Source organism: Giraffa tippelskirchi, chromosome 13, assembly GCF_054371585.1.
Source record: "Giraffa tippelskirchi isolate mGirTip1 chromosome 13, T2T-mGirTip1v1.2.pri, whole genome shotgun sequence".
NCBI classification, from domain to species: domain Eukaryota; kingdom Metazoa; phylum Chordata; class Mammalia; order Artiodactyla; family Giraffidae; genus Giraffa; species Giraffa tippelskirchi.
Window position 1 is genome coordinate 25,681,511 of NC_137287.1, and position 16,855 is coordinate 25,698,365.

At 47.8% G+C, this 16,855-nt stretch overlaps 1 protein-coding gene across 1 annotated transcript in view; it reads right to left on the reverse strand.

Moving 5' to 3' along the window:
* Nucleotides 1-1,754: 1,754 nt before the first annotated feature.
* Nucleotides 1,755-16,855, reverse strand: part of XYLT1 (xylosyltransferase 1) — a 340,665-nt gene continuing 325,564 nt past the window's right edge. The window contains exons 11-12 of the mRNA XM_081556246.1: nt 14,422-14,755; nt 1,755-6,407 (exon numbers count right to left, since the gene is read on the reverse strand). Of these exons, the coding sequence (XP_081412372.1) occupies nt 6,085-6,407; nt 14,422-14,755 (657 nt within the window). The 3' untranslated portion in view covers nt 1,755-6,084. The remainder of the gene's footprint in view (nt 6,408-14,421; nt 14,756-16,855) is intronic.

A 16,855-nucleotide genomic window follows, 5' to 3' on the forward strand; every position in this document is an offset into this window, starting at 1 on the left:
CAGTGCAGAGGAGCGGGGAGAACACAGGATGGCATGAAGATGCAAGATATCATTGAAAAGTCACACACCTACTGTTCCATAAAGACAGTATTTTTTTTTTTTATTTTAAAATTCTGCATCTGAAAACACAGTATGACAGAAAGCATCTATATACACCTGCAGTGTTTTTGGTATGATACAGTATTCAATACATCCACTGTTTTCTGCAAAAGATTTTGCTTTGTCAGACAGAAACAAACTCCCCTAGACAAAAAAATACAGCTAAGGCACAATTTCGTTGTTATTTTTCTGCTAAATGAAAAGACAGAAAAGGTGCAAAAATGGGCGGGTAGTGCAATTGTTTCCCAGAATCACATTCTACCGTGAGGAAAAGCATTCGGATGATTGGAATTTGATTACTGGTCAATTTCAGATAGTTCAATATCTCTTAAAATACTCCTTTAAATAAATAGCAAAATATCTACATCTTTCAGTGTGTGCCATTTGAATTCTCTTTTTTTTTTAAAACTTTATTTACAGAGTCTCTCTTTTTTTAAAATCAATACGTTACAAAATATTTCTGTACAGTTTTATGCATATTATGATCTATAACAAAATAGTTATTTTTAAAAACTATATCACCACATGTCTTTGAAAAACAATGAAGGGGACGGTAATAACTTACTGTGAGGCCTCTAAAAAAATATCCAAATGCTATCGACAACATAGTAATACCAAAAAAAGAGACAAAGGACGACAAAGACGATTGAGCTCAATTCCAGTGAATTTCCTATGAAAACCCTGGGGTTGTCTTTGGCCTCCATCAGCCCTGGAGCAATGGCAGGGAAAAGGAGGGACTCTGAAAGTAGGGAGAGTGTGATCCCTTTGAGAACATGACCATCCACTGGGAATATTAAATGCTATCACTTTCCAGGCAGGAAGGACGAAGAGATAAATTGAGAAACTCTGCTGATTTACCCTTGAATGAAGTACATAAAGTCACCAAGTCTTCGGGGGAGGGGGAGAATTGGAAAGCCCACGTTGGCATCCTGCCGGTAATTAAACCATCCTATCGACAGCGGCATTATGCTCCAAGAGAGTGCTTTGGGAGCCGGCTGAGGTTTAGACGAGCACCCAAGCCTTCATTTTACCCACAGGAAAAATAGAAGGATATTTTTCTTCAAGACGACACATAGAAGCCATTTCTACCACATCTGCAAGCTACAGATTGGCAGCCCCTGGCTTAGGAGGTTGCTCCAAAAGCTTCAAGATGCTCTTTTCTCTTGGATGTTGGTAGAAACAGGAGAGAGAGGGTGGTCAGCTTTCCAAAAATAATTTTAAGGCCACATTTAAAAATGGAGAAACCTAAGGCTTTTTGAGGGGGGAGAGGTGGCGTGGAGGAAGGAGAGGAGAAGGCAGGCAAATGAGGAATGGAGAGAATGGAGTTAGGAACAGAGGGGGCAAGACGCAGAACCTGCTTTCCCATGGGGTTTGTAGGCAGAGGCGGATGGAGTATTCCCAGCCAAGGGGAAGGGGAAGAGAGAGGGCTTCCATCTCCCTGCCTGCGGCTTGGCAAGGACAGAACCAACGACAATGTGAGGGGTAGACACAGGTGGGACATGGAAGCCCTCCTCAGTCTTAAGAGGGGTCTGTACAGTATCTTGTTTGCCAGGTTAAAAAAAAAATAATACTTCTGAGAGAGAGAGACACAGACAGAAAGAGAGAGGGAGAGACACACAGAGAGAATTTGCATAGATTATACATTCAGCTCCAGCAGATTTTGGACACCTTTATTCCTCCCCCTCCTCCCCCAAGGTTAACTTCTCAGCAGACACATGAGGTAGCGCCTGTGGTTGACCCATGGGCAAAGTAAGGTAGGTGAGGCAAAAAGCAGAGAGAACCTCCCGTGAGCACGGCTTCCAAAGATGCTTCCGGACACGTGGCACGGTGGCTGCTAAAACCCAGGATCTGGAGAGAGTCTAGCTATTTGACATGCCAACCTCTCCTCATGAACAATCTCCTGGACATCTCCGCCTGGTGTGATGGAATCCTGGAAGGTGGGGACTGGGCCAGCGTGGACCTCTTTTATGTTCAAGGGGCAACTCTTGAGGTCAGCAAATCCTGTCTCATCTCCCCTTCAGTATAACTTGTCTTGAGATCAGGAGAGCTGAACAAGCCAGTTCTCACGGGACACTTCTCCTCTGAGGGACCATTTCTTCGGGGTGGGAATGACTAGTAAGAGGCCCTCATTCCCTTCAGAGTTCCACATAAGCTGTTATTTTTATTCTCACTCGCAACTTCAGACTGGAGCTGAGATGCAGCTGTATTTTTTGTCTGTGTCGGCGCATACTTGCAGACCACAGTCCCCGCTATTCCCTTTTGTCTGACACCAGCCGCTTCATTCATCTGTGCTAGTGTCCTGGACTGCATAGCCATGGGCGACCCCTGCCAGAGGGTGTGGCTTTGACCTGGCAGGCCTTTGCCAACAGCTGTTTCTAGTATATCCCCCTTGGGTGCTGCGAGGGGAGCTTGGGTCTTGCAACCCCAGTGAACTGGGCTATGAAAGAGGTCTTTGCTCAGGCCCCCACACTCAGCTGCTACTGCTCTCCTCTCTTGGGGACCCTCTTGGCAAAGATATCAAGGCTCCAGCCAGGATTCTCCTTGCACCTACAAACTGGAGAATCAGAAGGAAGCACAGTCCCCCCAATCCTGGCCTGTGCTCAGAGCAGCTGTCATCTGCCCTTTTTGGGGAGCTTGGGGAGCTGATTCAAACCTCAGCTCCACTGGCATTTTGAAAGTTCAACAATGGCAAATGAAGGCAGAATGACTCCTGGTCAGATCAGAAGGACCTTTTTCCAAAGGGAGGAGCACGCACACTTCTTAGACTGTGAGGGTCCTAGGAAATGCTCTGCCCTCCTTGGAGACAGACCGCTTTGCACTGGACCCAGGAAGCAGGGCTCGGGGTTGTCTGCCTCCTGGGTGTGGCTTCTGCCTGACCATCACAGGGGTGAGTGGGAAACTCGACAAAGTATCACAGCTTATTGGATGCATCTTTCTCCCCCAAAACCCACACCCGACCTCTCAACCCCCCAGGAGTCCAGGAACCTGGTCAGCAACTCAGTCACACTCTTTTAAATTCTGAAAGAATTTCCAGGGGACCACGTTCTCAAGTTTTGAAACCCTCAGGCAGCCACAGCTCAAGGCTGCCTGACCAATGGCCTTGAACTAATAAATCATTCTCAGGTAGACAATAAAAATGAGTTATACTATCTCCCCTGGGAAAACATCACCTTGGCTCAAATTATCCTGGGCTTTGTTTGAAATTCTCTCTTTTTCCCTTAAAGCCAAATGTAACATCTTCAAAGTGGTTCTCTGGTTCAAAAACAGAAGATGTTGAGGAACATCCCGTGTGACTGCTCAGCTTCCCAATTTCCTGGTGGTCAGCGGGGATTGAGGCCTGGGCTGGGGACGGGAGGGGACCGTCCCCAGAGTAATAAGCCAGCTCTGCCGTTTCTCCACTTATTCCCAACGGAACAGGAGTCAGCAATGTCAGGGTGCAGGAGGGGCCTCGTTGAGGAGTCTGCACACTCATGCTGCATGCAGGGATGTACCGGGGCAGGGCTCTCATAGCCACCATAAGTGACACAGAGTGGCCTGGCCAGGAGGTGCAAGGCTGGCTTCCTGGGCAGCTTCCACAGGCTCAAGGAGTCCTTGGATGGAAGCAGAGGCTGGGGGCAGAGAGAGGCTGTGACACAGGCCTCGGGGCTCCCAGCGAGCTTGTAGAATCACGTGGCAATCATGTGGGCTTTCTGAGAAAGCCATGCCAGGTCCCTGCTCCCGGGTTCTCCTGGCCTGTCTGGCCACCCCCACCACCCTTTTCCTAAAATAGATCTCTCCTGCTCCCGGGCATGGAAGGAGCTTGCTTTCCCTCTGTCCTCTGGTCACAGGGAGGCCCATGGTTAGACTGGCTGTGGGAGGATGGTGATGGAGACGCATGGACAGCCCAAGCCCTGCAGCTGGATGGTCTACCTCCACAGGTCGCAGGCCTGTGGCGCCCCTGTGCTGGGGGCCAGTGGCGGGGACGGCTGAGGAATTCCAACACCCCCAGAGCTGAAGGGCTAACTGGGTGGTCCTCCACCCTGCATGAGGAAAAGTGAGGCACCGATGTTCCCAAGGGCACCCCACTTTCAGCCTATGGACATTGCTGGTTGAAGCATTTCCCTCATGGTGTCCAACTCCCTTGCTTTCCACTGAGGACATGGAGGATGGAGGGCAGACAGAGAGAGGCAGACATAGACAGGTAGGTAGATAGATGGACACATAGAGAAAGCAGGAGGGAGATAGACATGAGGGGCTGGGGGAACTACAAGGGCTGGAGGACGGGGCCTTTTGTGAGTAAAGGCAGCTTCAGTTAGTAAGATAACATAATTGACAAGCTGCAAAAACAGCACCTACTAATTAGTCATTGACCAAAACATATAAATAATAAATATCTCAAGTGTCCCTTCTCTGTATCCTCCATGGCCCACAGGACATCCTGCCTTGCAGGGGTGGGGTGGGACGAGTGGGGTGGGGGGCGACAGCTGACAGTTCGCTGGGAGCAATTGGCAGTACCTTCAAAGCCATACTGGAGAGAAATCCAACGAGGACCGGCTCTCCTGGGAAAGGACAGTGCACCCAGGGCTGGGGCTTTTCCAAGGGAACCCTGTCCTTTGGGGGAGGGTGGGATCAGTAGAGGAGGGGGTTCTCAGGAAGGGATCGCTGGATGAGCAGGGCGACCCTCTAACGGGCACATGGCAAGGAAACCCTTTGGGTTTCTAGTAACTCAAGCAATTTGAATAATACTATTCTTTAGGTTTTAAACAACCAGATACTCAAAGCTTCCCACTTTCACACTGCATGTCAGACGGGCTGGTTGGCACCTCGGACAAGAAAGGCCATGAATTTAAAAATCAAATCTGAAATGCTTTTTCCTCGCTGTGTAAAGTCTGTTCCACGTGGTTTGGTCACTCCCAGCAGCACCGAAGATGCATTTCACAAAGTGCCGAGCGCCCGACCTCAGAACGAAGGGCTCAGGCAGGTGATGGGTATTGCTGTGCTGACCAGCTCAGGAGTTTTACTGCCAGCGGTCTCTAAGAGTTTCATGGCCACGGTCCCCCAAAGTTCCCACTGTCAAAGCCCAGAGGGGTCATGGTCTTGGTCTCCTGGCCCATGAATGGCTGGGGGGCTTGATGCAGACTCATGAGCATCACCCCATTTCTGCCTCGAGAGAGGGTGGCCTGGAGCCCAGGATGTCTGGCAGTGACACTTTGGTTGGACTTTGGCCAAGTCACATCACAAGGCTCGCCTGATCATCTAGTTACTAAGGAAGATGGCTGAACCCAAGAAGGGTTGGTGGGAAGCTCAAAGGCACCCCCCCAGCCCCCGCCAAGCCCACTACCTCCCTGGGAATGAGCCCACGAGCGTGACTTTCATGTCCTGTCACTTCAGGGCTGGCACAAGGGTTTCCTGGCCCAGAGGAGCAGGAAGATGAGCTGAAGCGCAGGGCTGAAGATCAAACCTACCCTTCTGGGCACTGCTTTCCAGACTAGCTTCTGCAGAGCCCTTGGGTTCTGAAGAGGTACCTTAGGAGATGCCCTTTGCAAAGGGATTGCCCAGTAGGCTGAGCTTTGAGATAGAACCTCACACTCTCAGCTTCCATCAAAGCAGCCTGGATTTCATCTGCAGCTTGAACCTCCACCTACGACTCGGTAAAACAAATACTCTGCTGCTCAAAAGAAAAGTTTGGGAATCACTTGTCTGGGGGGGCGGTCATGTCATTGAGGGGGAAGACAAGGAACCTGTAGGACTCGAGGATCAACCAGAAGAGGTAAGACCACCATGGTGCTGGGACCAAGCCATTGACGTCCCCAGTAGCTGGCCTGCAGAGTGCAGGTGGTTGGCAGAACCTGCTTTGGCCTCCAAACCTTCCTTCTTCATCATCCTATGGCCAGGAGAGCCCTCTCACAAAAGGCAGCCCCAGGGGTGGGAGGTCAGGATCTGGGTCCCACCGGCCACCTGGCTGCTTTCCCTTTGAGATCCGCTGGGGTCCCCACATGCCCAGTGCTACCTGAGCCGGCCGTCGGGTTTGACCGCTCCCAGCTCCGACTTGGGGTCGGGGCTGAAGGAGCTCCAGGCTGTCTGGCTGCAGGTCTGCATGACTGGACAGGCGCTGGGGCCTGTGGCACAGATGTCCATGGCAGTCCACATCCCGCCCACCAGCGAGTCCAGCCAGCGCTCCAGCGTGGCACCGGAGGAGGCCGCGTTTCTCCGAGCCTGCTCCACCTGGGCAGGGTTGATGGGCAGGCTGAGGACGGGGTTCAGGCTCTGGAAGCTCTGCTCCATGTAGGCATTGCGGAGGGGCCCATTGTGCAGCCTCAACGCCTCCTCTGAAAGTCAAAGGGAACAAGGACATCAGTAGAAGAGCCACGGACCGGTCACCTACTACTGCGTGCCTGGCACCATGCTGGGCATCGCACAGCACTGTCCAGTTCATGGGACAATCTCATGAGGAAGTCCTTTTAGCAGTCCCATTGTACAGACAAAGAAATTGAGCCCATGGGGACATTCCTTCAAGAGGTGTGAGCCTACTTTGTGTAGTCCATTCATGAGCATGGTCCATTCATTTATCCATTCAGCATATATTTATGGAGCCCCTACTATAGTCCCTGGTGGCTCAGATGGTAAAGAGTCTGCCTGCAATGCAGGAGACACGGGTTCAATCCCTGGGTAGGGAAGATCCCCTGGAGAAAGAAATGGCAACCCACTCCAGTACTCTTGCCTGGAAAATCCCATGGGTGGAGGAACCTGGTAGGCTATGGCCCATGGGGTGGCAAAGAGTCGGACACGACTGAGTGACTTCACTTTCTTTCTACTATAGTCCAGACAGTAATTCATTCAACATATATTTACTAAACATCTGCTATCTGTGAGGCATTCATTCATTCATTTATTATATTAAGTGCCAGGCTCTATTCTGTGGTAGAGCAAACCAGACAATGAAGGAAGAATGATGACAATAAAGAAACAAACAAATAAATAAGGTCATTCCAAAAACTGGTAAGTGTCATGAAAGGAATTAATGGGGTGTGTTGAGTCAGATCAGGGGCTTGATAAACTAAGGCCCTTGGGCCAAATTTGGCCCACCACCTGTTGTTGTTAATAAATTTTACTGGACCATGGCTATGCCCATTTGGACACATTATTGTCTATGGCAGCGGAGTAGCTGAGATAGAAATTGTACATGGCCCACAAAGCTGAAAAATTTACTGTCTAGTCCTTTACAGTAAAAGCTTGCTGATTCCTGGGTTAGAGAGTGACAAAGTGTTTATCTTAGATGGAATGGGCAGGGAAGACTCTCTGAGGTGGTGACATCTGAGCTGAGTGCTGATTCACGTGAAGGAAGAAGCTACACACAGATCCTGGAGAAGAGAATTCTAGGTTTTGGAAACAGAGAGTATTAAGCCTCACTGAGCACCTTTCCCCAAATCACACAGGTAATGAGAGTGGGAGCCAGGGTTTGAACTGGGGTCTGTGGACATCAAAGCCTGGAGAGGGGTCCTGCACTTGGCTGCTGAATGCCCACCGTGAGCTTTCTATAAGACAGGGATCTCTCCTTTGGTCCAGGGTGTAGTGCACGAACGGATCACAGCCAGGAGTCCTGGGGAGCCCAAAGCTCGGACCAGAGTTGGGTAGGTGGGAGGTCCGATTGGCTTCTGAAACAGCTCTGCCTTGCTGAGCACCAGGGTCTCAGGCCAGAGCACGGGGACCACAGTAAGGCTGCCTGGGATTGAATCCCCACATCCCACACACTAGGCATCTGACTTCTTCCTCATCAATAAAAATGGGTAGAGAACTAGTATCTTCCTCGTAGCTTTGTTTGTGATGATTAAGTATGCTGACTCATGTGAGGTGCTTAAAATGCCACCCAGCATATTCGAAGTATTCAGGAAAGTTTAGCTAGGACTATTATTATTGGCATTATTAGTACACAACACACACACACACAAACAAAACTATAGGGCTGGTTTTTATCATCCCCATTTTACAGATGAGGAAACAGAAGCAGCTCTAGTTTAGACCTGGAGTTAAATCCAGGGCTGGCTGACTCCAAAGCCAGAGCATGTCATTGTCTACACTGTGTTAGTAAACCCAGTAAACAAGCTCATGCATCCATAGGAAGTTAAAACAGTGCTTTTCATTTTTACTTTATTTTTCCATCTGGGAGCTAGTCTTTTGCAGACTTGGTTCCCTGACTGCAAAATGGGGATACTTACCCTCCCAGCAATTAGACTCACAAGACTGGCACAAGGCTCAGGGAAAAGCCCGTGTGCTTTGTAAAGTAACATATGAACAAGAGAGACACTGTTTCCTAGGGCTTACAGATGAGGAGGCAGAAAATATAGATATCTGGGCTGACGAAAAGAAGCTAGACATCTCTGTTTTGAGGAAGCTCCCACTCATGGCTTATTTCATTGCTAATTATAAGAATATATTTTAAAGAAAGCCTGGATAGTGATTCTGGTAAGTCATGTTTTACCAAATCAGGTTTTGCTATAGCTGAGCTCACTGGGATTAGAAGCAACCTCCTTATAAGACAAAGCAGCATTCAGATAACAATGCTTCCTCTTTACTTGAAAGTGGCTGTCACTTTTGGAGACAACCAGGAAAACCTGGATAATCAGAAGGTTATTTTCTAACATGTGTGGTCCTGAGTGAGGAAGAAAGACAGTGTATGTATGCCTGCCCTTCAAAAAGCAACGAGAAAACTAGTTGAATTAAAAATATGCCTTACCCTGAGGAATCCATAATTGAAAAAGACTCACGTACCCCAATGTTCACTGCAGCACAGTTAACAATAGCTAGGACATGGAAGCAACCTAGCTGTCTATCGACAGATGAATGGATAAAGAAGATGAATGGATATATATTTGTGGTACATATATACAATGGAATATTAACCATAAAAAGGAACACATTTGAGTTAGTTCTAATGAGGTGGATGAACCTGGAGCCAATCATACAGAGTGAAGTAAGTCAAAAGAGAACAAATATCATATATTAATGCATATATATGGAATCTAGAAACATGATGCTGATGAACTTAATTGCAGGGCAGCAGTAGAGATGCAGACATAGAGAACAGACTTGTGGACACAGAGGGTGGGACGAATGGAGAGAGTAGCGTGGAAACATATACACTACCATTTGTAAAATAGATAGCCAGTGGGAATTTGCTGTACGACTCAGGGAACTCCAACCAGGGCTCTGTGACAACCTAGAGGGGTGGGACAGTGTGGGAGGTGGGAGGGAGGTTCCAGAGGGAGGGGTCGTACGTATACCTATGGCTGATTCATGTTGATGTATGGCAGAAACCAACACAGTATTGTAAAGCGGTTATCCTTCAATTAAAAGTAAATTATGAAAAAAGAAAGGCCAAAAAAATATGCCTTGACATATCTCCTGAGAAAACCAGAATTCAAAAGGATACATGTACTCAATGTTTACTGCAGCACTATTCACAAAAGCCAGGACATGGAAACACCCTAAAGGGCCAATGACAGATGAACAGATAAAGAAGCTGTGGTTTATATATATATAACTCAGCTACAAAAGGAAAAAAAAATGGGTCATTTGTGAAGATGTAGATGGACCTAGAGTCTGTTATACAGAGTGAAGTAAGTCAGAAAGAGAAAAACAAATATTGTATATTAGTGCATATATGTGGAATCTAGAAAAAGGGTACAGATGAACATATCTCCAGGGCAGGAATAGAGATGCAGGCATAGAAAATGGACATGCAGACCCCAGGAGGGTGGGGAAGATAAAGTGAAAGTAAAAGTGAAGTCGCTCAGTCATGTCCGACTCTTTGCAACCCTATGGACTGTAGCCTACCATGTTCTTCCGTTCATGGCATTTAAAGGTGAGACTAATTGGGAGAGGATGATTGACATATATATATTACCATATGTAAAATAGATAGCTAGTGGGAATCTTCTATAAAGCACAGGGAATTCAGGTTGGTCCTTTGTGATGACCTAGAGAGGTGGGTCTCTGTACTATCAAACTCCAATACTTTGGCCACCTGATGCGAAGAGCTGACTCATTTGAAAAGACCCTGATGCTGGCAAAGATTGAGGGCAGGAGGAGAAGGGGACGACAGATGATCAGATGGTTACATGGCATCACTGACTCGATGGACATGGGTTTGAGAGGACTCCAGGAGTTGGTGATGGACGGGGAGGCCTGGCGTGCTGGGGTTCATGGGGTCGCAAAGAGTCGGACATGACTGAGCAACTGAACTGAACTGAACTGAGAGAGGTGGGATGTGGGGGTGGTGGGTGGGAGGGAGGTCCAAGAGGGAGGGAATATAGGTATACTTACAGCTGATTCACTTCACTGTACAGCAGAAACTAACACAACACTGAAAGCAATTATACTCCAATAAAAAAAAAAAAAAACTATACAAGAAAGTCATTCCTTCAGTTCCCAATGCCCCAGGAAGCTGGGGGGCTGGACTCTGTGGTTTGGAGGCAGACAGGTGGGAGAAAGCAGAAAAGGATGCATGGAGTGCATGTCCTGTCTTACTATATTTAGCAGAGCCTCTCTATTTCAAGTTCATTAATCAGTCTGGCTCTAGCCCATTTCTCCCTGATACCCACCACAGGGTGGGCAGCTCTGTCCCCATCTCAGCAGAGATTGCAAAGATGAGAAGCTGGGGATCGGGGAGACACCTGAACTGAGAAAAGGCAGGACTTGCAAAGTGAAAAGAGCAATTAACAAACATTTGAACACTGGGAATCAAATATTGTGGTTGGTGTAGAAAACCCTTATGAAAAATGAGGTTAATGTGGGAAATGCTATTACAGCATCAGCCCACGATGCTCGCCTCTCTAATTAAATTTCCCTCAATTCCACCTCATCAGATTTCTTGAGATTACCAGGGACGCATCAATAGCAAATTACTCTTGATGAATCATTTTACAAATTGCATTGCTCCCACCTTCTCGTTCCCTGTCACTGGAACATCATTAACAGATACAATTACCGACAACAGGGGGGCTGCTCCCAGTGGGATAAAATGACCCCTGGCTCATCCTGGGCATGGGTGGGAAGAGCCTGTTGTCTTTAGAAACCCCAAGAGAAAAAGACTGGAAAAATCGGGACCCTGTGCATGGCCCTGGGCCATTTTACTGAGGTAGGATGGATTCAGGGCCATTCTTGTTCTAGATGTATTGAAAGCAGAGAGGAGATGGTCACTTCCATGCCTCTCCTCTACATCTGGCTTTGGGAACCCTTGCTGCTGCTGCTAAGTCGCTTCAGTCACGTCTGACTCTGTGCAACCCCATAGACGGCAGCCCACCAGGCTCTCCCGTCCCTGGGATTCTCCAGGCCAAGAACACTGGAGTGGGTTGCCATTTCCTTCTCCAATGCAGGAAAGTGAAAAGTGAAAGTGAAGTCGCTCAGTCGTGTCCGACTCTTAGCGACCCGGTGGACTGCAGCCTACCAGGCTCCTCCGTCCATGGGATTTTCCAGGCAAGAGTACTGGAGTGGGGTGCCATTGCCTACTCCGTTGGGAACCCTTAGTAATGCTAAAATGTGAGCCTCTTCAGGGGGACACTGGAGGACCCTAAGTGGGTGGGCTCTGGCCCAGCTAGTTCTGGAGGGACTGTCTTTTGCCTGTTTCATGGGGGAGAGGAGAAGTAGACTTTCATCTCCTGAAAACACGAGGTCCAAATCTTCCTGCTTGTTAGCACAGAAACTTGGCAGAAATTGACAGACTTCACATCAATACTCTCTTTTTAGGACTCCAAGTGCCCTTCCCCATATCTATGTCCCCCTCTCCTTGTGTCACTAGCTAAATGACACCCAGCCCAGAGTTCTTTGTAGCTAACAGAGACTATGATGTGTTCCTTGCTTCTGGGTTTGTGATCTGTTGGATGGGAGACGGACAATTTCAAGCACCCAGAGACCTGGAAATCCTATTTCTAGGAATCTATGTTATGGATGTATTTTCATGGGCACATACTATTTTTAGGTTCAAGAATCTTCTTTGTAGTGTTATCTGTAACAACAACAATAAAAGAAGGTATGTGTCCATCAAGGTGGGGGACAGACTGTGGATCCTAAACTCAAAGGAATATTAGGCAGCTGGTAGTTTTACACATACTGACTCGAAGTGAAAAAAGCAAGTTTCACAACAAAGTGTATCATTCCACTTTTTAAAAAGTGATAATATCTTTGTGATTTATTTTGTGTTTGAAAGTGAAAATCACTCAGTCGTAACTGAGACTCTTTGTAACCCCATGGACTACACAGTCCATGGAATTCTCCAGGCCAGAATACTGGAGTGGGTAGCCCTTCCCTCCTCCAGGGGATCTTCCCAACCCAGGGATCGAACCGAGGTCTCCTGCATTGCAGGTGGATTCTTTACCAGCTGAACTACCAACACTGAGAAACCTCTAGAAGGATGCACGCCAAACTCTTGGCAGTGGCCACTCCTGGAGGTGGAACTGAGCGGGGAGGAGGACGTTGTGAGTGCCAGCACGTGTGCTAAGTTGCTCAGTCGGGTCCGACTCTTTGACCCCATGGACTGTAGCCCACCAGGCTCCTTTGTCCATGGGATTCTCCAGGCAAGAATACTGGAGTGGGTTGCCATGCCCTCTTCCAGGGATCTTCCCGACCCAGGGGTTGAACACATGTCTCCTACACTACAGGTGAACTCTTTACTGCTGGGTCACCGGGGGATTGAGGAAGATGGTCCCCATGATAAAAGAAAGAGGAAAGAAGGGGAAATAGGAAAATAAAAGAAACACTTTTGGGAAAAGAAGAAAAAAGGCAGACACACTGGGAGTCTGATATCCCTCTTCCTGACCCTCTCATCCTGAATTTCCTGTTAATAATTCTCATCATTAATTCATAGCTTTCTACTGATACATGGATACTGAAATAAAATATTGTTGGCTTGGCCAGTTTTTGAACTTTAAATACATGCACTGTAATTATGATATTCCTCCCCCCACCAAAGTTATGTCCTAGACACTTGTCCAGATCAGCATGTGGAGTGGGCCTACACTGGGTTCCCTGTCAGAACAGACCACACTGATGGCCCATCAGATGTCGGACATCTGGATTGGTTCTGGTTTGCTGCTATTATGAACAACTCTGCTGTATTTCTGCACAAGCCTCTACCTCGGGTGGAATGTCTGTGTGGTATGTATCCATGTTCAACTTTACCAGCAAATGCTAAAGCATTTTCCAAACTCATTTTATTATGTGGCTCTCCCACCAGGAGGACATACATCATTCTTCATTGTGTGTGAGCTCAGTTGTGCCTGACGCTTTGTGAGCCCCTCTATCCATGGAATTTTCCAGGCAAGAATACTAAAGTGGGTTGCCATTTACTCCTCCAGGGGATCTTCCTGACCCAAGGATCGAACCCGCATCTCGTGTCTCCTGCCTTGGCAAATGGGTTCTTTACCAACTGCATCACCTGGGAAGCTGGTGGCTTCCAGGACATACATGGATGGTTATTATTCTCCAACTTGACCATCATATAATGTTGCCTCAACTTCAAACATGTCCTAACATGGCAGATGTGAAGTGGAATCTCTTTTTGATTTGAATTTGCATTTCTCTCATTACTCATGAGGCTGAACACCTTTTTATACGTGTGCATATATATTTTCTCTCTCTTTTTTATTTCTTTTATATCAGAGATTGGCCCTTTCTCTAAAGGGCCAGATAGCAAATACTTTTGGTTCTGTGGGCAACTACTCAATGATGGCACTGTGGCCCCAGAGCAATCATAGTCAGCATGTAAATGAGTGTGACTGTGTTCCAGTAAAACTTTATTTACAAAAACAGGGAGTGGGCTTGATCTGGCCTGTGGCTTATAGTCTGTTCTGACTCAGGGAATTTCTGAATTTGAGTACTTTTTATATATTCAAATATGAGTACTTTTTTAAATGTGTGGCAAACATTTTCCTCTAGTATGTGATATGTCTCTTCACCCAGTGTATCATGTTTTGGATGAACAGAAATTCCTCTTTTAATTATTTTTATTTTAAACAGTGAACAAGATTTGCTGAAACTAAATATCAGCCTAGGTTTATTTCCCATCTGTTTCAAATATGATTAGGGCCTTCTGGAAGTCCAACGGGACAGCATCTAATAAATAGGTGTCTCATACAGACAGACGACATCACCTTCGTGTGCAGAGACAGGCAGAAAATTAGAAGGTTCGGTATGACAAATGAGCAGGAAAAAATCCTGAGAGGCGAGCGCTGCTCTCAAAGGCGGCCCGCATGCTCCACCTCTGAGCAGCATTACCCGCCCAGGTGGAGGGCCCGGGAGGGCCTTTGCAGTGGGATACTTACCCCGCAGACATACGGAAGCACTCACCTGGTTTGATGGGCTGCCTGTTTGAGAAGGTCAGAGGTGCAACGAGGAATTTGGTTTCTGCGACTGGTACCCAGTGGTGGAGAATTTTCACCGTCCAGACCCCAGGCCTCAGAGGCAAGTTCAAAGGGGGCTTGTAGTGGGTGAACTCGGCAGTGGACTCAATCAGGATGTCGTAGGTGGCTGCGATGATGTTGACAGGATCCACCCAGATGACAGTCACAGTCACGTTGGGGCCCTTCCCCCATTTCTGCATGCCTACCGGCTCGTCCATGGGCCCCAGGAGACCCCCAAAGTTGCGGAAGAGCCGCTCCTTGGCATCCCAGTCAGTGCCGACCTGAAACACAAGAGCGAATCCTGAAATCACTGGGCCTGAATGTGGGTGCTCCATCCCAGAAAGGCCTAGGATCCTGCTTTTGTTGTTGTTGTTTAGGCACTAAGTTGTGTCCAGCTCTTTTGTGAACCTATGAACCATAGCCCATTAGGCTCCTCTGTCCATGGAATTTCCCGGGCAAGAATATTGGAGTGGGTTGCCATTTCCTCCTCCAGGGATCTTCCCGAACTAACGATCAAACCCATGTTTCCTGCATTGGCAGGTGGATTCTCTACCAGTAAGCCACGAGGGAAACCCAGGATCCTGCTTACTGGGCTTCATTTACCCATTTTACAGATGAGGAAACTGAGGCTACAGTTAAGTTACTTGCTCAGTAACTTAAGGCTGGACAGGCAGTGGCAGGAGATCTGAGATTTGGATCTAGTCTGAAGGATAGTGGGCCTGTGGTCCATTTCCTTTGGGCCTCCTGTGTCTGGTTCATGGTGTGTACATGGAATGAATGAATGCCCACTTGCAGGCCATTCCAAGGAAACAAAACTCATGCCACTCAACAAGTGCAGCTGATTTCCACTTTGGTCACTGGCTTTCCAGATCACGTGCCTCTTTTTAGAGCAATCACTATGAACAAGAGTGGAGCTCAGGATTTGGATCTGCCCTGTCATAAGCTAGGAAAAAGGAGGGTCCTTCAGCATCACCTATCATATGCAGGAGTTCAGATGGCTTTCCAAGGAAGAGACAGTTTGGGCTTCCCCAAAGCATCCTGAGCTAGACCCTATGGGGGGTGATGGCTGTATGATCCATCCTTCCTGCCAGTCAGTGGGGTGTGTGTATGGCTTTGACCCTAGAAATCTGCTCTTGGCTTCCATCTTTCCCCTTTTGGGGACTCCAATTTATTCCCCACCCAGTATCCAGAACAACCTAGTGATATGATCTCTCATTGCTCAAATCCCTGTGACTGCCCCCCTGCTGACTTTTGGTGCCCAGCACTGTGCTTGGTACACAGTCAATGCTTCATCAATCACCTAGTGAATGTATGCATGAATAACATGGCAAAAAATGAATTAATGACATAGATCCCTGATACTGAGCTCTGCTACTATTTCAAGTCAGATGAAATTAGGGGGTCTTCTCTCCTCCAGGAGGTTTAGTATATTGTTCTGAAGACACAGCATGTGCGTACATGGTAGCAGGTGATGAGCACACTACAAGGCCTGTACTGCTTCTGCAGTCCTTCCATGAGCAGCATATCTGGTGTGTGTGTGTGTGTGTGTGTGTGTGTGTGTGCACGTGCAGGGGATGGTGGTGGTGGTACAGATGTGGGTAAACATGTCTACACCCTGCGCAGACTTCACACGTGCAGTGCAAACATGAGCTGGTTTACTTTTTGTTGTTCCTGCCATGAGTTATTATACCCATTCTTGAGACACAGGGCTCCATGGCTAATATTTACCCAGAGCTTCAGGTGTGCCAGACTTACTGCTAAGGGCATGGGTGCATTGATTTAGCTAACATTCCCACCTCCATCGAGGGGGAACCCTTGATCTTATCGTCACTTCACACATGAGGAAATGCTCTGAGGTTCAGAGGAGTCAGATGACTTGCTCTGGTCAGTAAGGGGGACCCAGGAAGTCTGGGCCCAGGGGCTGGGTTCTTATTCACCCTTCTGTGTATTGCCTCCTATTCACTCACCCACTTATTCATTCATTCATTCATTTATCCAACACATTTGTGTCGGGCAACTACCACCTACCAGGGGTGGTTGTAATACACAATCACGGGCCCACAGTCTGCTTCAGGTTTCTGTCTTTAGGCCAAGACTGACCTCGAGGAGCTGTCCTCAGGGCAGCAGAGGGAGTCATGAATAGTAGCAGCCGATCTCTCAGAGGATGAGCAGGGACTGCTCCTCCTGAGGACCCCTGGAGCCTAGCACAGTGGCTGGAACACAGGAGGAGTGAGAACAACACTGCCTATTGAAGGAATAAATGAATGAGCGAGCAGGATGCAAGCTAGGCCCCAGAGTCACAGAGATTTTTCTAGAGATGTCCCATTCTGCAACTTCCCTCCATACAATCCTTTCCAGTTCCTCCCCGTTGTTCATTAGTC